General features: G+C 44.6%; 1 protein-coding gene and 1 pseudogene across 6 annotated transcripts in view; one reads left to right on the plus strand and one right to left on the minus strand.

Moving 5' to 3' along the window:
• Positions 1 to 3260: 3260 nt before the first annotated feature.
• Positions 3261 to 4605, minus strand: LOC116534908 (annotated as a pseudogene). Its single transcript, XR_004261945.1, has one exon. The product of XR_004261945.1 is annotated as an actin, cytoplasmic 2-like (transcript).
• A 7372-nt stretch (positions 4606 to 11977) lies between these two features.
• Positions 11978 to 20474, plus strand: part of HEATR3 (HEAT repeat containing 3) — a 42090-nt gene continuing 33593 nt past the window's right edge. The window contains exons 1-5 of one of the 5 annotated variants that reach the window (XM_032255650.1): positions 11978 to 12309; positions 12414 to 12586; positions 14814 to 14901; positions 16207 to 16319; positions 18924 to 19033. In XM_032255650.1, coding sequence (XP_032111541.1) covers positions 12172 to 12309; positions 12414 to 12586; positions 14814 to 14901; positions 16207 to 16319; positions 18924 to 19033 — 622 coding nt within the window. In that variant the 5' untranslated portion in view covers positions 11978 to 12171. Of the gene's footprint in view, positions 12344 to 12413; positions 12587 to 14813; positions 14902 to 15272; positions 16320 to 18923; positions 19034 to 20474 lie in introns of those variants that run through there. The other 4 variants (XM_032255653.1, XM_032255651.1, XM_032255652.1 and 1 more) reach the window with 4 other exon arrangements.

Raw genomic sequence — 20474 nt, forward strand, 5'->3', positions numbered from 1 at the left:
GCTACCCTATGTCTTAAAAAAAGAAAAAGTTCTACAAATGTAAGATCTTTGTACTACATGAAACACTTATGCTACAACTAACCTAGTGTCCAGATACCAAATGAGTCTTCTGAGAGCCAAAGCCACTGGCGGGTCATAGGTGGACATGTGGGAAATAGAAAAGGATGGGGACTGTGTGGAGGAGGCAAGAATTACATTGTATTTCTTTTAAAAAATATTTCCCTGTTAAAAAATTATGCAAATACTACCTGCTCATTTTAGAAAACCCAGAAAATACAAACAGGGCAATAATAAGACTTTTTAAAAAATATCTGGCCGGACACTGTGGCTCATGCCTGTAATCTCAGCACTTTGGGAGGTCAAGGTGGGTGGATCACCTGAGGTCAGGAGTTCAAGACAAGCCTGGCCAACGTGGTGAAAACCCATCTCTACTGAAAATACAAAAAAATCAGCTGGGCATGGTGGTGGGCTCCTGTAATCACAGCTACTCAGGAGGCTGAGGCAGGAGAATTGCTTGAACCCAGAAGGTGGAGGTTGCAATGAGCTGAGATCATGCCATTGCACTTCAGCCTGGGCAACAAGAATAAAACTGCATCTGAAAAAAATATATACATATATATAATATGCATTATGTAATACATAAATTATATTTTATATATATATATATATATATATATATATATATATATTATATATCTCCTTTAATTCTGCCTAGAGGCAAACACAGGAGACTTTTTGGTATATACACTTTCTTTGTTTTTTTTTTTTGTTCCATTTTTACAAATGTGAAAGGTTCGTGAGTTTTTCTCTGTGTTGTGCATTTTTCCAAAGTGTGATAATGCTATTTATGCTACTTTGTAACCTGCCTTTTGACTTCATAGTGCCTAGTGAACACCTTTCTTTCTCTATGAATAACCAGTATCAAAGGATGGTTTTCAAGTTAAAATTTTGACCTTCATATACACACAGGGTGAGCATATATGTGTTCTTTAATGAAGGAACCAGGAGGATGGTAAAACTGGTTCAACAGAGAAACAGAAACTTATATAGTCAGTGAGGAAAAATGCTTTTAGATGGGATCTCTAGGTTAGATATGAAACTGGTTAATATTCTACAGGCAACGAAATTCTATCCTTGGGGTTATCTTTTTCTGCTGGACAGAAATAATTTGCATCTCAACTGGACAAAATCAAAGTCATTTGCAATTTATTAATATACAAATTCACATCTAATTTCATAGAGCCTAGGCCCCTAATAGTCAGTCAAACAAAAGCATATATTTCTCTAGAGCAATGATTCTCAACCAAAGGTAATTTTGCCTTCAAGGACATTTGGCAATGGCCAAAGACATGTTTGGTGGTCACTGTTGGGGAGTGTTAGTGACATCTGGTGGGTAGAGGCCAGGGGTGCTGTTAAACATCATACAATACATGGAACAGCCTCCATAACAAAGAATTATCCAGCCCAGACTGGCAACCTCCACAACAGAGAATTATCCAGCCTACACTGTCAGTGGTGCCCACCTCTACCTATTAGATGCCAGTAGCACCCCCACAGTTGTGACAACCAAAATGTCTCCAGACATTTTCAAATGTCCCACCGGGAGGCAAAATTGTTCCCAGGTCAGAGCACTGCTTTAGAGTTGCACTTTACAAATCCATCACCAAAAGTCATGTGTAGCTATTTATTTTTATTTTTTATTTTATTTTTAGTTATTTAGTTTTTAATGTCATAATGTTAATGAACACCAGGGGTTCAGCCTAGGTCCTGTTGCTCGACATGCAGAAAGCCAATCACTGAGACAACAAGTATTGCAGGGAAGAAGGCTTTCTTCAGGTGACATCAGTGGGAGAGACGGGAAATAAACCTCAAATCCATTCCTCCTCCCTGACTAAAGTTAGGTGTTTACACATCAGGGGAAGATAACAGGAGGAGCACGGAAGAGGAATTGGTCAACAGGCAGTAGGGGCATCCCACAGAATAAATGTACATTTCTCAAGCTTCAGTTCTATGGACATCTGGCTTGTTGGAAAATTGGGCAGGTAACAACAAAAAAAAGTTTTTAATTAACTAAAATTGAAGATTAGTTCCTCACAGTAACCTTATTTCAAGAATTCAATAGCCAATTGTGGGCCAAGCACAGTGGCTCACACCTATAATCCCAGCACTTTCGGCAGTCAGGTCAGGAGGATTTCATGAGGGCAAAAGTTTAAGACCAGCTTGGGCAACAGAGTGAGAAACCCCATTTTTACAAGAAAATGAAAATAGAAAAATAAAACAACAACAGCAAAATAGCCATGTTGGGCTAGGAGTTACTCTACTGGTGAAGGGAGGCAGAGAACATTTTCCTTTCTTTGAAAAATTCTGCTTCACAGTACTGCCTTAGAGAAATAATCAGTTCATGGGTCTGTTAGACATTGGGACAGTATGATATTGAAAACATATGCAGGCTGGGTGCAGTGGCTCATGCCTGCAATCTCAGCACTTTGGGAGGCTGAGGCATGCAGATCACTTGAAATCAGGAGTTAAAGACCAGCCAAGGCAACACATGAAACCCCATCTCTACAAAAAAAAGATACAAAAATTAGCCAGGCATGGTGGTGGGCACCTATAGTCCTAGCTACTCAGGAGGCTGACGTGGGAGGATAGCTAGAGCCCAGGAGATGGAGATGGCAATAAGCCAAGATCACACCACTGCACTGCAGTCTGGGCAGCAGGGTGAGACTCCATCTTAAAAAAAAAAAAAAAAGGAAAAGAACGTCCAGCTATCCTTTTTCCTTATTTCCAAGTTTTGGATAACTTTTCTTTCTTTCTTTCTTTCTTTTTTTCAGCAGCACTTTTATTTTTCCTTACTTACTGATGTGTTGTTGGGGCCTAATGTTCTCACAGAACAGTAGGAAACCAAACTTTGTTGTCATCTCTGAAGGAATTGAGAATTGCATACGAAAAAACCTGACATAAATTAAAAGGATGAATACATTTACTGGTGTAAATGCAAACTGCCTCCAACTCAAGGCAAGTGACAGCCATGGTGCTGTGGTAGGAAAACATCAGCTAAGAAAGGAAACTGGGTCCTAGGGCTTGGACTTGCCAACCCTGACAGATCAGCAGGACAGAAACACTGCTTCAGGAGTCCTTGCAGCCTCTAGAGAAATCCCAGCACACTCAGCCCTGACACATGAACTCCCTGCACAGATCAGAGACTGCTGGCCACACAGACCCACCAAGCCATGGACTTGTCTTCCACAAGCACCTTCTTACCTCAGCCACGAAGTGACCAAGCCACATGTACTAAGGGTTGAAATCAAAGATATGTACAGGGTATTAAACAAGTACCAGGGGAACAGTTAACTTGCATATAAGGTCAAAATCATCAATAAGTTCTACAGTCCAGTGTTGGTATCAGATACAAGCTTCAAGGACGAATTTCTTTTTGAAGGTTTATTCAAGTTTCATGAGGCTAGCATGGGGTATATGCATTTGCCAGGGGGAAATTTATTCTTCTGAATTAACCCATGCAGTAAATGCTAGACATCTGCTTGCAGTCAATTTAGAAGCATTTGCAGTGGACGGTGGAGGGGCTCGACTCCTTGTACACCTGCCTGCTAATCCACATCTTCTGGAAGGTAGACAATGAGGCCGGGTTGGAGCCGCCAATCCACACCGTTTACATGTGCTCAGGGAGTGTGATGATCCTGATCTTCATGATGCTGGGCGCCAGGGCAGTGATCTACATCCTGTCCGTGATATCTGGGTACACGCTGGTGCTGCAGGACAGCACCGTCTTGGACTACAGGTATTTGTAAATCCACATCACACTTCACAATAGAGCTGAAGGTGGTTTTGTGGGTTCTGCACAGTTTGGTGGCCAGGAAAGAAGGCTGGAACATTGCCTCTGGACACCAGACCCACTCATTGCTGATGATGATGACCTGCTGTCGGGCGGCACATAGCTCTTCTCTGGGGACAAAGAGGATGCGGTGGTGGCCACCTCCTGCACAAAGTCCAGGGTAATATAGCACAGCTTCTCCTTGATGTCGCCCACAATCTCCCACTCAGCTGTGGGGGTGAAGCTGTAGCCATACTCGGTGAGGATCTTCATGAGGTAGTTGGTCAGGGCAGATGGGCACCGTGTGGGCGACCCTGTCTCCAGAGTCCGTGACAACACCACTGGTGCAATCAGAGGACTAGAGGGACAGCAAGGTGTGGATGGCCACACACATGGCTGGGGTGTTGAAGTTCTCAAACATGATATAAGTCATCTTTTCTCTGCTGGTCTTGGGGTTCAGGGGGGCTTCAGTCAGCAGCACCGGATGCTCCTCGGAGCCACACACAGCTCGTTGTAGAAGGTGTGGTGCCAGATCTTCTCCATGTTGTCACAGTCGATGACCATGCCCTGCTCAATGGAATACTTCAGGGTCAGGATGCTGCACTTGCTCTGGGCCTCATCACCCATGTAGGAGTCATTCTGACCCATCCATGCTCACCATCGTGACCTGGTGCCTGGGGCGCCCAACGATGGAAGGGAACATCGTCCCCAGCAAAGCCAGCTTTGCACCTGCCAGAGCCATTGTCAATGATGAGCGCAGTGATCTCTTCTTCCATTGCTATCATGCAGAAGTGGGCAACTGAGCAGCAGAAGGACATGGTGCGCAGGCTGGTGGCAGTGAGTGAGCGATAATTTTTCTTAATAGTACACTTCTATAGGGCCTTGGTTTAAAGGCAGCATAGGGCTGCAAGGCTAGACAGACTGTAAACACCATGACATCACGGACTGGGACTTAGTTCTCTCATTATCCCTTAGTTCTCTCATTATCCCTAGCTCCTGGTGCAGGGACCGATACCTGGCAAGCACTCAATAATAAATAATCTGGCCAGGCATGGTGGCTCATGCCTGTAATCCCAGTACTTTGGGAGGTTGAGGCAGGCAGATCACCTGAGGTCAGGAATTTAAGACCAGCCTGACCAACGTGGAAAAACCCCGTCTCTACTAAAAAATACAAAATTAACCGGGTGTGTGGCACATGCCTGTAATCCCAGCTACTCGGTAGGCTAAGGCAGGAGAATCACTTGAACCCGGGAAGTGGAGGTTGCAGTGAGCCAAGATCATGCTATTGCATTCCAGCCTATGCAACAAGAGCAAAACTCCATCTCTAATAATAATAATAAACCTCTGCTAAGTGAATGAATGGTGTGAAATTCAGCGGGTAGCAGGTCCCTTTGCAGTGACTTCCTTGGGTTGGCTATCACCAGTTATGCAATTGTCACACCTAACTCAGCAAGTTCTGAGGTCCAAGTGGGGGATCACCAGCAACAGTGCCTATCCCAGGCTCTGACACCTGCTCAGGAGGCACTCAACAGGCAATTTTCCTTCCAGAAATAATTTCCTTTCTTTCTTGAAATCATCAAAATGGTTCCCAGCTCTCTAACATTCCAAAAACCCTTACCAAGTCTATGTAAATAAAGAAAACCTCCCTTGTTCATACAGCCTGTTAGTGGCAGAACTGGAACTAGAGGCCCGGTGTCTAATCATCTTGCAGAAGACTTTACATTTTTGCAGTGACATTCCTTGTTGGTGAGTCACTGTATGTAGGGCCAGCTGAGACAGAGGACAGTAACCGTGAGGAGGGAGTGGACATGCCAGAGACATTAATTCAGCTAAGTGCGAGGCACCGCTAATTCAGAGGTGGGTGTGGCCAGTTCACATGCATACTTTTTATTTTTGTTTTTGAAATAGGGTCTCACTCCATTACCCAGGCTGGAGTGCAGTGGTATAATCACAGCTCTCTGCAGCCTTAAACTCCTGGGCTCAAGCAAGCCTCACATTTCAGTCTCCAGAGTAGCTGGGACCACAGGCAAGTGCCACAATGCCTGGCTAATTTTTTGTATTCTTTGTAAAGACAGGGTTTTGCCGGGCGCGGTGGCTCAAGCCTGTAATCCCAGCACTTTGGGAGGCAGAGGCGGGTGGATCACGAGGTCAAGAGATCGAGACCATCCTGGTCAACATGGTGAAACCCCGTCTCTACTAAAAATACAAAACATTAGCTGGGCATGGTAGCACGTGCCTGTAATCCCAGCTACTCAGGAGGCTGAGGCAGGAGAATTGCCTGAACCCAGGAGGCGGAGGTTGCGGTGAGCCGAGATCACGCCATTGCACTCCAGCCTGGGTAACAAGAGCGAAACTCCGTCTCAAAAAGAAAAAAAAAAAAAGACAGGGTTTTGCCGAAATGTCCAGGCTGGTCTTGAACTCCCAGGCTCAAGAGATCTGCCACCTCTGCTTCCCAAAGTCCTGGAATTAGAGGTGTGAGCCACCGTGCCTGGCCTCACATGTATACCTCTGATGACAACTCACGGACAATTACTTTTTTTTTCTTTTGTTCTTTTTACTTTTTTTTTTTTTTTTTTTTTAACGGACAGGTTCTCACTCTATCACCCAGGCTGGAGTGCAGTGGCATGATCATAGGTCACTGCAGCCTCCAGCTTCTGGACTCAAGTGATCCTTCTGCCTCAGCCTGCTGAGTAGCTGGGACTACAGGTGTGTACCACCACACCTAGTTTCATGAACAACTCTGAGAGGTACAGGGCACATAAAGTACCTGGCTGGCCCAAGGATGCAGCATCTGCTGGGCAGTGGGAGAGAGAGGACAGTAGGCCAGGCCCCAGGGGTGGGCCACCTTTTGGGTTTATATTTCTCATTCTTCCCGCAATGAGTCCTAAAAGCTCACAGGAACTGTAAGTGCATCGGAGACTGTGTACCAGGAGAATGGTGATGATTAAGGCCAGTATGTGCTGTGGAAGTTTGCCCAGCTCTGCAGCCCTCCAGGCCTAAGGAAAGCAAAGCCCCACGGAGTTTCTGGGAAGACTGAGGAGGCTCCAGGGCTGGAGATGTGGTGTCAGAGGCACATGGCAGAGTGCTGTGACCACATCACGTATGTTATGTAAAAGCCTGAACCCGACTGTATAAGAGCATGTGACTGCTAAATGTTCTAGAAAATATTGATCTGAGTGTGCTGTAGGAAGATTACATCACAAAAATTAGAAGGGGAAAAAACAGAAGTCTGGTGGGGCGGCTTTTTTTTTCCAGACAGCGTCTCACTTTATCGCCCAGGCTGGGGTGTAGTGGTGCAATCATAGCTCACTGCAGTCTTGAACTCCTGGGACCAAGCGATCTTCCCACCTTAGTCTCCTAAGTAGCTGGGAATACAGGCAAACACCACTGTGCTTGGCTAATTTTTCTTTTTTTTTTTTTTTTAATTGTGATCTCTATTTTATATACATATGTGCTTGGCTAATTTCTAAATGTTTTGTAGAGATAGGGTCTCTTGATGTTGTCCAGGCTGGTCTCGGACTCCTATAGTCAGGTGATCCTCCCATCTTGGCCTCCCAAAATTCTGGGAATACAGGTGAGCCATGGCACCCAGCTTAACTCCTAATTTTTAAAAAAATTTGTCAGACCAATAATTGATGACAAGCTTATTTCCAACTTGTCTCAAGGGAAAAGGCCTCTAAGCAGTCTAATTCAAAAATTCCCTCTTGACAAAGATAATTTGCCGGAAAAAGGGATGGTTAGATAATCATTGCTTCACTGGATTTTAAAAAATGACTGGTGAAGGAAGATTAGACTGGTTAAAGATCACTGGGCTCCTTCCAAGACTGACAGTCGGTGACGGAGGCTCCCAGAAGGGCTCTTAAGCTCATTAAATAAAGCTAATCATTCATTTTAGCAGCAATGGTAATTTATCACCGGAAAGAGTAACTAATGATAACAGACCACAACATTCTGCTCTAGCTATGGCATTTATATTTACATTTATTTTTTGAAGACTTTATTTTTTTGAGACAAGGTCTCACCCTGTCACTCAGGCTGGAGTGCAGTGGCATGATCTCACCTCACTGCAGCCTCCACCTCCCACACTCAAGCGATCCTCCCACCTCAGCCTCCCAACTGGGACTACAGGCACGCACCACCACACCCTGCTAATTTTTAAATAATTATTATTTTTTAAGAGGGGGTTTCACCATGTTGGTCAGGCTGGTCTTGAACTCCCGACCTCAGGTGATCCGCCCACCTTGGCCTCCAAAGTGCTTGGATTACAGGCGTGAGCCACCACGTCCCGTCTAATTTTTAATTTTTTGTAGAGATGGGGTCTCACTATGCTGCCCACGCTGGTCTCGAAATCCTGAGCTCAAGCAATCCAGCTGCCATGGTCTCCCAAACTGCTGGAATTACAGGCTTGAGCCACTGAGCCTGGCTTTATTTTTTAAAGCAGTTTCAGGTTCATGGCAAATTTGAGAGGGAAGTACAGAGATTTCCCTCATACTCCCAGCCCCACATATGCACAGCCTCTCCCATGATGACATCTTCCACCACAGTGATGCATTTGTTACAACTGATGAACCTACATTGACACGCCGTTATCACCCCAAATCCATAGTTTACGTTAGGGTTCACTCTTGGCGTTACCCATTCTGTGCATTTGGAAAAATGTATAATGACATGTATCCACCATTATTACATCATACAGAGTATTTTCACTGCCCTAAAAGTCCTCTGTGCTCATCTAGTTAAGGCGTTTTTTGTTCGTTTGTTTCAGACAGAGTCTCGTTCTGTAGCCCAGGCTGGAGTGTAATCCCTGTAATCTCCACCCCCTGGGTTCAAGCAATTCTTCTGCCTCAGCCTCCCAAGTAGCTGGGACTACAGGAATGTACCACCATGACTGGCTAATGTTTGTCTTCTTAGTAGAGACAGGGTTTCACCATGTTGGCCAGGCTGGTCTGGACCCCTAACCTGAGGTGATCTGCCCGCCTTGGCCTCCCAAAGTGATGGGATTACAAGCATGAGCCACCACACCTGGCCTGGGTTCTGAACCACTTTTTTCTTGCTCATATCCACAGTGAGAGAAACAGGAGGAATCTGTTTCTATCTTATCTAAATTCTCATCGTCTTATTCCATCTAGATTGCATGCCCTGCTCTTTCCTGACTATGTGGTCTCTCCATTCATTCAAGAAATTGCATGTCTATCTTGTGCCAGGCTCTAGGCTAGTGCTGGGGACACAGTGATGTGTGAAAATGGGTACTGTCTTGTCTTTACAGGTGCTAGTGTTCAGTTGGGGAGAAAGGCAATTGAATAACTGTTCACAAAGAAATTGAAAATTACAAGTGTAATTTTGATCTGTGCTTTGAAGCAAAGAAACAAGTACATGCTGTCTCAGGGGAGACCTGTCCTTGACTATGAAGTCCCTGTCCCTGCCTATGAAGACTGCTCACTAATTCATAGGGTAAGGGCTGGGGTTTGTGCAAAGCCCTGAGACCCCATAGATATTGGCTAAAAGAGCAGAATGAAAAGGTGAGGCTGCAGGCTGGGGTGAAACCCTGCAGCCATGCTAAGATTTTGATCTTTATCCTAAGAGAAAGGGAAGCCACTGAAAAGTTTTTGTTTTTGTTTTGTTGAGACACAGTCTTACTCTGTCACCCAGGCTGGAGTGCAGCGGCATGATCTCAGCTCATTGCAACCTCAGCCTCCTGGGTTCAAGTGATTCTCCTGCCTCAGCCACCCAAGTAGATGGGATTACAGGCCCGTGGCACCACCCAGCTAAGTTTTGTATTTTTAGTAGAGATGGGGTTTTGCCATGTTGGCCAGGCTGGTCTCAAACTTATGACCTCAGTGATCCATCCGCCTTGGCCTCCACGCCTGGCAGTCACTAAAAGTGCTGGGATTATAGCCGTGAGTCACCACGCCTGGCAGTCACTGAAAAGTTTTAAGCAAGGAAGTGAATACAATATAAAGAGAAAGGTGGAGGAATATTTTGAGATCATTGTAGCTGCTTTATGGATGGGGGATGAGCAGGGTAGAAATGAAGAGACTAGAAAGCCACATGCTCAAGATAAAAGACAGTAGCCTGGGGTGGGTGTGGTAAATCACACCTGTAATCCCAACACTTTGGGAGGCAAAGACGGGTGGATTACCTGAGGTCAAGAGTTCGAGATCAGCCAGCCAACATGGTGGAACCCTATCTCTACTAAAAATACAAAAATTAGCTGGGCATGGTGGCAGGCGCCTGTAATCCCAGCTACTCAGGAGTCTGAGGCAGGAAAATAGCTTGAACCCAAGAGGCGGAGGTTTCAGTGAGCTGAGATGGTGCCAGTGCACTCCAGCCTGGGTGATAAGAGCGAGACTCCATCTCAAAAAACAAGACAAAACAAAGCAAAACAAATAAAACAGTAGGCTGGACTAGGTAGGTGGCAGGCAGATCAATGGCCTAAGATATACAGTAAGTAAAACTCACCAACATATATTTAGTGGCTCCAAGGCAGAAGATGCAGTAAGCCAAGATTGCACCATTGCACTCCAGCCTGGACAACAGAGCAAGACTCTGTTTCAAAAAAAAGAAAAACAAGGTCGGGCATGGTGGATTCATGCCTGTAATCCAAGCACTTTGGAGGCCAAGGCAGGCAGATCACCTGAGGTCGGGAGTTCAAGACCAGCCTGACCAACATGGAGAAACCCTGTCTTTAAAAAAAATAAAAATAAAAAAGAAAAACAGAAAGTTGACCCAAAGATATGGATATACTGAGTACTCACTCATTACATGTCTAATTATAAAGACTACTTCTGTACTTTTTCCTCTGCTTAGTATTTACCACAATTATAACCAAAGTTATTAATATAATTATATATTCAACACATCTCTCCCTGGATGGTAAACTCCATAAGGACAGGAGGAGAGGACAGAAACCAAACTGCCTTGATTATTGTTTTATTCCAATGCCCAGCACTGTACCTAGTACTTGACAAATATTTGCAAAAGAATCTCTTTGTTAAACAAAAGTTTCCAAATATTTACATAGTGCTTATTATCTGCCGGTCTTTGTTCTTAGCACCTTAAACATATTAACACATTTAGTCTTCATAACAACTCCATGAGGTATATACTATTGATGTCCCCAGTTCACTGATGAGGAACCTAAGGCAGGGAGATTAACTTCTTAAGCGATTCTGTTTTATCAAATATAGACATACATTCGTTCCAAAACATTAACTGGTCTCTGTCTATGACAGGAGCTATGGGAGGTGCTGGGGAGACAAAATCATGGTTAATACTTTTTGTGTACCTACTATATGTCAGGCTTGGTGTCTGGCACTTCATAGAACGTTATGTGTAACCTTACAATAACCTTGCAAGTTAGGTATCCTTTTTTTTTTTTTTTTTTTTTTTTTTTGAGTCGGAGTTTCGCTCTTGTTACCCAGGCTGGAGTGCAATGGCGCAATCGCGGGTCACCGCAACCTCCGCCTCCTGGGTTCAGGCAATTCTCCTGCCTCAGCCTCCTGAGTAACTGGGATTACAGGCACGCACCACCATGCCCAGCTAATTTTTTGTATTTTTAGTAGAGACGGGGTTTCACCATTTTGACCAGGATTGTCTCGATCTCTTGACCTCGTGATCCACCCGCTTCGGCCTCCCAAAGTGCTGGGATTACAGGCATGAGCCACCGCGCCCGGCCAGGTATCCTTTTTTAAAAAAAATATTTTACTTTTCAAACACACATCCTCACTGAAAGGTATCCTTAATCACATTTATTTATAGTGTTACTTATTGATTGATTGATTGAGACAGGGTCTCACTCTGTCACCCAGGATGGTGTGCAGTGGCAGGATCAAGGCTCACTGCAGCCTCAAACTCCTGGGCTCAAGTGATCCCCCCGCTTCAACCTCCCAAGTAGCAGGGATTACACACACAAGCCACTATGCCCAGCTAATTTTTAATTTTGGGGGGAGGGTGGGGCGGGGGGGGGCTGGAGTGTTTTCCCATGTTGCCAAGGATGGTCTCGAACTTTTGGCCTCAAGCGATCCTCTCCCCTGGGTCAGCGTCGCTATTCTAGTCCAGCCTCCTACTTCCCTGGTATACCCACAGGACTCCGCCCCTTTGCGGAAGCTGGCCCCGCCTACGTCCTCTTCCACGCTTGCGCGCTCCGCGCGCCGGCTCCCCCTCCCCGCTGCCGACGCGCCGCGCGCCTGCGCTCTGGTTCCCCATGTGTGCTCCAGCCGTCAGCCGGCCCAGCTGAGCAGCGGCAGGCAAGTCAGTCGGCAGCGGACCTTGTCACCAGCGCGGCAGCCTCCATCGCCTGCTGTTGCCCTCCCCTCTCGGTGGTCCGCACAGCGCACGTCGCCATGGGCAAGAGCCGAACGAAGCGCTTCAAGCGACCTCAGTTCTCCCCTACGGGCGACTGTCAGGCCGATGCTGCTGCAGCGGCGAATGGGACCGGAGGTGAGGATGACGACGGGCCGGCCGCGGAACTGCTGGAAAAGGTGAGGCGAGGTCTTCGCGGCGCCAGGGGTCGAGGTGAGGCTGCCCCGCGCGCGTGCGCACTGCGCTCTGCGTGCCTTCTGATGGTTCTTGCTCTTGTCCGCAGCTCCAACACCCGAGCGCCGAGGTCCGCGAGTGCGCCTGCGCGGGACTGGCCCGGCTGGTGCAGCAGCGGCCAGCGCTCCCGGGCCTGGCGCGCAGAGACGCTGTGCGCCGCCTCGGGCCGCTGCTGCTGGACCCCAGCCTGGCCGTCAGAGAGACTGCAGCCGGCGCCCTGAGGTGAGCCGGGAAAGGGTCTGGGGCGATGCCTGGGCTGCAGGCAGTCGCAGCGGTCACCCAGCGTTTTCTGTGTGCCAGGCTCTAGCGCGATCTCCTGTTTGCAAAGATTTGAACCCAGTCTCCAGGCCCCGGAGAGCCCCAGTATCCCCGGACCACACGCATCTCATCTGTCTGTCTACCTGGCTGCTTCACCTGCAGCGTCCACCTGCTCAGGCGTTCTGCCCTCACGCCTGGCGCACGTTTTACTGGTTCCAAAAGACGTCCATAGATAGGGTCCCTTGCCTGGATGAACTTCTCAGTTCATGTGTCAGGAATCGTTCTAGATGCAGGGGATTTTATGCAACCAAGACTGTTGAGCGAGACAGCCAAGGTCCTTGTCTTGGCACAAGTCATGTTGTTGGGGGAGATAGACAGGAAGCTAGTAAAAAGGTAAAACATAATATTAAATAGTGAGAATTGCGGTGGGAAAACGAGATGATGATGAGTTGGGGGTGGGAAGTTTGAATTCGGTGCTCTTGGGCTTGGCGTGGTAGCTCACACCTGTAATCCCATTGCTTTGGGAGGTCACGGAAGGACAATCACTGGAGGCCAGGAGTCCAAGGCCAGCCTGGGCAACATAGCAAGACCCCATCTCTAGAAAAAATTTAAACAGGCGTGGTGGTGCGTGTCTGTAACCCCAGCTACTCAGGAGGCTACGATGGGAGAATCGCTTGAGCCCAGGAGTTTGAGGCTGCAGTAAGCCGTAATCACACCACTGCTCTCCAGCCTGGGTGACAGAGCAAGACCCTGTCTCTTAAAAAAAAAAAAAAAAAAGAAAGAAAGAAAGAAAAAAAAGGTGCTTTTTAGATGACTTGTGAACCGAGATCTGCAGGGTGAGAGCCAGGAGACGTGGGAAAATAGGGGGAAGAGCATTACCCAAAAAGGGACCAGCAGCAGCAAAGAAGCAAAGCAGCAGGCGGCTTGGCATGGTTGAAGAGCAGAGAGGGTAGGTGGCTGAGAAGAGCAGGGGTGAGTAATTACAGGAGGTGAGGCTGGAGAGAGGGATAAGCTGTAGGATGGTGTAGGGCTGAGGACTTTATCTAAGCCGAAAAGTGACATGTTATAACTCATCTTTTGAGAAGGCCACTCTGGTAGCTGTGCAGAGAATGGACTGCAGAGGGGGCAAGAGTAGAAGTTAATACTTGTAGTTCTTACAGCTCTGTCTCTACTTGTGATTTATGTTTCATTCACTGATTTAGCAAATACGTGTCAAGTGCCTACTGTGTGCCAGACAATGAGCTAGGCTGTGGGCAGGGGGTAATGAGCAAGGTAGTGTCTCTGTTCAAGAAATCTTAAAGTCTGTTGAGGGAGACTGGCATTAACCAAACAATTACATAAGTGTATAATTGCAACGAATGGTAATGACAAAGGGTGCTGCAAGAGGGTACAAACAGGAGTTCAGGGAAGAAGACTCTTGCGTGAGTGATGCTTGAGGTCAGCTCTGAGGGATGAATGGGGGAGATAGATGCCCTACTTCCCCTAGGAAGGAAACAGCATGTGGAAAGCCCTTCACTTCCTCCCACAGCATACACAGGCTAGGGGATCCTGGAGGATTGTGACTATCCATATCCTTCTGACTATCCATATCCTTAGGGCCTAGCACAGTGCTGTACACTTAGAAGGCTCATGTCTTTCCAATTAAAATTTAGCCAGGGCTGCTTCAGGAAGTGTCATTCTCCCTGGCCCCACCTTGCTGCCCTTACAGTTTGCTTTCCTTTTTTTTTTTTTTTTTTTGTAGAAACGGGGTCTTTTTATGTTGCCCAGGTGGGTCTTGAACTCCAGGGCTCGAGTGATCCTCCACTTCAACCTCCCAAAGTGCTGGGATTACAGGTGTGAGCCACAGTACCTGGCCCTGCCCTTGTAGTCTTAATTTCAATAAAAGATCCCTTCATACATGATTTATTCATGTGGGAAAAGTCTCCCCTCTCCCCTTCTTGTAGCTATGCACCTGTATACTGTCTCAGACCTCAGAACTAAGTTGTTATATGACAGAGTCATCAGTTTACATCTTATAGAACAGGGATCAGAACAGGTGGAAATCCCTGGATTGGTTCTGCAGCATATGACAGAAACAATAAGCTCTTTCCTCTGGGAAAACTTAAATATGGCTAAAAACAGATATAAATTGAGAGCGTAGAAGTGTTTTGTGACATGTGAAAGTAAAACATGTTTTAAACTTCTTGTGTAGAAATCTCAGTGCTTGTGGAGGTTTTGAAGTTTGTGATGACATGGTGACTAAGGATATCATGACCCCTCTGGTCGCGCTGCTAAAAGAGGTATGCAGTTTTTACAGTATCTCGATAGTAACTTTTGGGATGCAAACTTAGACTTTTTTTAGTACTTTGACGTTAGTGACTTTGTCTTCTACCTAAACATTGTATGGAAATTTCATTCCTTTTCCTGGAAACACCGATCTACTCTCATTATTGATATTAATCTCTATTTTGTACCTTTATTTTTATGATAGAAAAGACCTTCCTAAAACTGTACAGACTCACTCCTTTATTTGTTAAACTTGTTACAATAAAAATAAATAGTATTTAGTTATTAGTTATTTGTGTGCCCGGGTATTGTTTTCACATTTTGGGTATTATATAATTTAATCCTCACAGTATCCTATGAGGCAGGTATTATTCCCATTTTACAGATGACGAAGCCGAGGCATAGACATTAGGAACTTGTTGCAAAGATTACAGTAAGTGCTCATGTTTGATCTCATTCCAGTCTTATTGCATGACATAGTTAAGAGTTAAGGAACTCCATCTGGAGTGCCTCTAAGCCACTATTCTGTGTTAATGGGTAATTTTCACTTAAGGCTACATAAAGAATATCCAGTTTTGGTGAGAGTCATTAGTCGTTTTAGAGCAGTCATTCTCAACTGGGTATGATCTTGCTTCCCAGGGCACAACTGGCAATGTCTGGAGACGTTGGTGGTTACAGAGCTTGTGGGGTAAAGGTTGCTATTGGCATCCAGTGGGTAGAGGCCAGGGATGCTGCTAAACATCCCCAAATGCACATGATAGCCCTTCCTTCCCCAGCAAAGAATTTTCTGGTGGAGAATTTCAGTAGTACCTGGATTGAGAAGCCCTGCTTTAGAGGTCTCCTGGGGCTATAGTGGAGGGGCTTAAGTGCACTAGCTTTGGAGCCAAATGCTGGGGTCGAATCTCAGCTTCAACCACATGCTAAGCTATACCTTCAGCAGCCTCCCTGTACCTCACTTTCCCATTTGCAGCTGGAGATTGGGGATAATAATAATTCACCTACCTCATAGATTTATTGTGAGGATTAAATGACTTGATACATGTAAAACACTTAGGATAGTACTTTAGAAGGCACGCTGTAATAAAAAAACAAAAAACAGAAGGCGCTATGTAGAAGCTCTTATTTCATCTTTCATTGCCCTCTTTACTGTCTGTTATCACATTTATTAGGTAAAACACTTTGTATTGATTTTGTACCATTGCTTGTGAGGATTCAATTGGCTTGTTAACCACAGTAATTTCTGATGTCTAGCCTTTGTGTTTAATCACCATCATTACCTTCTTTGGAACCAGGGTGCTAATCATGATATTTGGTTACAGTGTAGTGCTGGACTGGATTCAAGTGAGATGTCTCCACAGGAGAAGAAAGATCAGAACAGAAATTCTATTGAGAATATAGCCAATGAGGCTGTGAATGTGCTGTGGAATATATGGTAAGATGCCTTCCAAACACAGCCTCCTGCTGTAGCAGTACCCAGGCTTCTGTTCTATCTATTACACTGCATAGGAATCTCTGTTCCCTTTGGTAGGCCTCTCAATCCAGATGTTAACACTTGGTAGGGGCTGGACGTGGTGGCTTACGCCTGTAATCCCAGCACTTTGGGAGGCCAAGGCAGGTGGATCACTTGAGGTCAGGAGTTCGAGACCAGCCTTGCAAACGTGATGAAACCCCTTCTCTACCAAAATATAAAATAATTAGCCGGGTGTGGTGGTGTGTGTCTGTAATCCCAGCTACTTGGGAGGCTGAGGCAAGAGCATCGCTTGAACCTGGGGGGTAGAGGTTGCAGTGAGACAAGATCGTCGCCCACAGCCTGGGCGACAGAGCAAGACTCCATCTCAAAAATAAAGATTTGGTAAAAGGTAGGATCAGGTGACCTAAAATCAACCCTCCTTCCCAATCCCTTTCCTCATTACATCACTACGTCTTTTGTTTTACGGATTTCCTCTCCAGTCATTGCACCTGACAAAAAGAGGAGGCCTCATGACCCTGAGCACCTGTGGCTCCTCCTTTCCCCTGACTTCCTATACACCCTGAGCAGCATTCGTCTTTAAGCTGGTCAGGCCCAGGTGCAGATGCATCTTCGGCTTGGCCTCTAGACTGAGATAGGGACCACAGACCTCTGCTGGTGCTTTTCTTCCTCTTCCCTGGCAGTTACCGCCTGAGTGGGACGTAGATGCCTAAGAAGAGCTTTTTGGCCTCAGGAGGAAGAAGGCCGCTCTCCATTCTGTGACTGTTGTAGCAGTGGTGAAGGTGGAGTGGACTCACTGCTAGGAATGGAAATGGCTAGAAGCACAACCTGGATTTACTTTTTTCTACCCCATTTTATGTCCCACATTTCTAGCAAGATTCTGTCACAGTTCCTTATCTTCAGTCAGCAGTAATTATAGTGGCTGACCTAAAAGCACAAATGTTTCTTAGAATACAAGATTAAGCTGGATCCTGAAATGCTTACGTAGCAATCTGACCTTGCCTGTGATTTAATCTTTTTTTTTTTTTTGAAACAGAGTCTTGCTCTGTTGCCAGGCGCCAGGCTGGAGTGCAATGGCGTGATCTCGGCGCACCACAACCTCTGCCTCCCGGGTTCAAGCAATTCTCCTGCCTCAGCCTCCCGAGTAGCTGGGACTACAGGCCCACGCTACCACTCCCAGCTAATTTTTGTATTTTTTTTAGTAGAGATGGGGTTTCACCATGTTTGGCCAGGATGGTCTTGATCTCTTGACCTCGTAATCCACCTGCCTCGGCCTCTCAAAGTGCTGAGATTACAGGCATGAGCCACTGCGCCCAGCCCTGTGATTTCATTTTAATGAATGCATTCCACCAGAAAAATTGGAGAGATCAGATCTGAGGAAATAGCATTCAAGCAAAAACTGATGGGTGCTGTTTTTCTGTATACCACATAACTTTAAGTTATAGAAATTGTTGCATTTGGAAATTTAAAAAAAAATTTACTTGAAAAGAGTCTAAATCTATCTCCAAGGTGATTTCTCTTTTCTGAATGCCTATGAGCCCTGTCAGTATCATTTAGTTACTATAGCTTTTAACATTTTTGTTTCATAATTTACATTTCAAATTATCTTGACATATGTATGCTTTGTCTTCCTGACTATACTGTAGGCTCCTTCATGCTGCCATAACTAGGTAGGTAGGTAGAAGATACAAAATATTTTTCATTACATAACAGATTTACTTTATTTAGTCAGCTCTATTAGCTGTTACCATGTCATGGGTATATATTGTATGTATGGAGGGAACATACAACATGGATATTACCTCTAGAAACATGGATACAATTATTATAATTAGCCTTGTTTACTCTGTATTTAGTGTGTATGCTTTTTCATAACACTGATAGCTGTCTGAGTCTTTTATTAAAAGGTGCAATTTAAAAAATAGTAACTTATAACTTCTCTGTTGCAGACTGTAAATCCTGCTTGATGAAATTATAATTGCACTCTAAAAGGCTTGAATAAAATGAAATTTTATTTTCCTTTAAATTTGTGTTTTTGTTGATGTTCTGAAATATAGTAGGTTAAAAAATAAATTTGTGTTTTTGTGTGATGAATATAGAGCCTTTTATGCTTCTTTAACTTGTTACCATTGTGGTATAGAAGAAAGAAAAACAGTAGACTGGACCCAGGGAAACTAGGAACTGGGCCTGGCTCTACCACTAACAAAGTGTGTGCTCTTTGATGGCCCACTTCACCACTTAGGGCCTGGGTCTTCGCATTTATAAAATGGGGAGTTGAATTAAATGATTTACAAGATCTCTTCCAGCTCTAACCTTCTATAAGGAAACTCATCATGGCAAAGAGATTGATTAAAAGGTTCCACTGTGATAGAAATAAAATATAGATAGCCAGTTCTCATGTACAGTGAATATGAATGGGTGTTAGTTCCTTCATTGATAAAAATGGTGGGTGTTTGATACCAACTCCTTGGTTTATAAGGCCTAATTTGTTTTTTTATGGATTGCTGTGGTTGATTTCCTACTGTTAAAATGTGAATAGTAAAACTTTTTTTTCCCCCTTTAATTTAGTGAATGCAGTAGTAGAGCAGTGTCTATATTCAACAAAGAAGGGTGTTTGGAGATTGTGTTAAAGTATTTAAGTAGGTTTCCCACCAATGTTGACCTGGCTATTTCAGTAGGTAAGTGAAGAAAAGATGATGACTTATTAAGTATGTGTAGCCTTATTCAAAAATTTTCATGTAGCTTTAGCATGTTTATTCTATAGGAGCAATTTTTTTTCTCATTGTATGTGAATGTGTAGCTGAACACCTGTTTTTCCTGGGTCTTCTTAAATCTGTAATTAATATTATTTATCTACTCATTCAATTTTTCTGCTTTTGGCTCTGAAAGGGAGAAAGGTAATTATGTGAGGATGTGTGGCTTCTAGCCTGTTCCCATTCTTAGCAGCCTTTATTAATTCTTGAAATTTTCTACTTCGTTTACTAAGAAACAGTAACCCACAACTACCAGGGCTTTAAGCCAGTTAATTGGAATCTAAACTTACTTAAATGTATTAATGCTACTGTCTCATACGTCCAGCAGAAAACTGATGGCCTGAGTTTGTTGAGAGAGAGAGGAAAAGAAGTGATAGAAATTCCACTTAGGCCTGCATGCCTTCCATCAGACAGGGAAGGCAAAGTCCAGCAACTTCAGTGGCCTTGGCTGCCTCGCCTTCTCTTTATTGGGTTGGAGAGCCACTGGTGACCCTCAGCTCAGTGGCAGGAGGCAGAAACCCGAGCATGGGCAGCTCAGCAGAATCCTGGGTGGGAGTGGAGAAACAATTGAGGAAGAGCATTGCTTTTCTATCCATCATTACAGCAGGCATCTAGCTGTCCCTTTATGAAATTGCGTTTCCCCTGGCGAGGAAGAAGTGTATTCTCCTGACTGCTGTTTCTCTTGGCTCTAATGGATATTTTTAAGAGAAGAGAAATGGAAGGAAAATAGTGGAATAAATATTACTGAGAAAATTTTAAAAATCATTTCTTCAAATGGAGTCTTGGCGGGTCTGGGAGTTGTGAGTAAATGGGGATTTTAAAAACAATTCAGCTGTTTTTAGGAAATTGATAGGTGACATAATCTCAGAGGACAGTTTTTGTTTGATAAGAGAATTTCGGGAAAGTTAGTTCATACCTTTTAAAAGAAAAGTCATTTCCATTTTTGTGCCTTTAGTCTGGACTTATTTCTGTTTTTAGTTTTTCTTCCCCCTAATGAGCTTATTTGAAACAGATCAGAATAAAGTAGTTTTGCATTGTATAATAGTGTTTTCCTTCTGCATGTAACTAGATTAATGATTTTTAAAATATTACTTCTGCTTCTAAAGTCAAGCAAGGCTTACATATAGAAAAATGAACTCATAAGATTCCATCCCCTGTATCCATATAACATTTTTTGAACCTGTATAGTAGCAGTCATGGCTGTTCGCTAAAGTAAATTTAATGAGTCTCTTAACGACAAAGATACTGCATTTGGATATATGTGCAGAAATGCATATATGTGGATTTCTGTATGAATGTATTGTCTATCACAGCAGTAGCATGCATTTTGAGTCATTTGGATGGGCATGATTTGATATTTTACACA

Source organism: Sapajus apella, unplaced genomic scaffold, assembly GCF_009761245.1.
Source record: "Sapajus apella isolate SASKATOON/1434 unplaced genomic scaffold, GSC_monkey_1.0 scaffold90, whole genome shotgun sequence".
In the NCBI taxonomy this organism is placed as follows: Eukaryota; Metazoa; Chordata; class Mammalia; order Primates; family Cebidae; genus Sapajus; species Sapajus apella.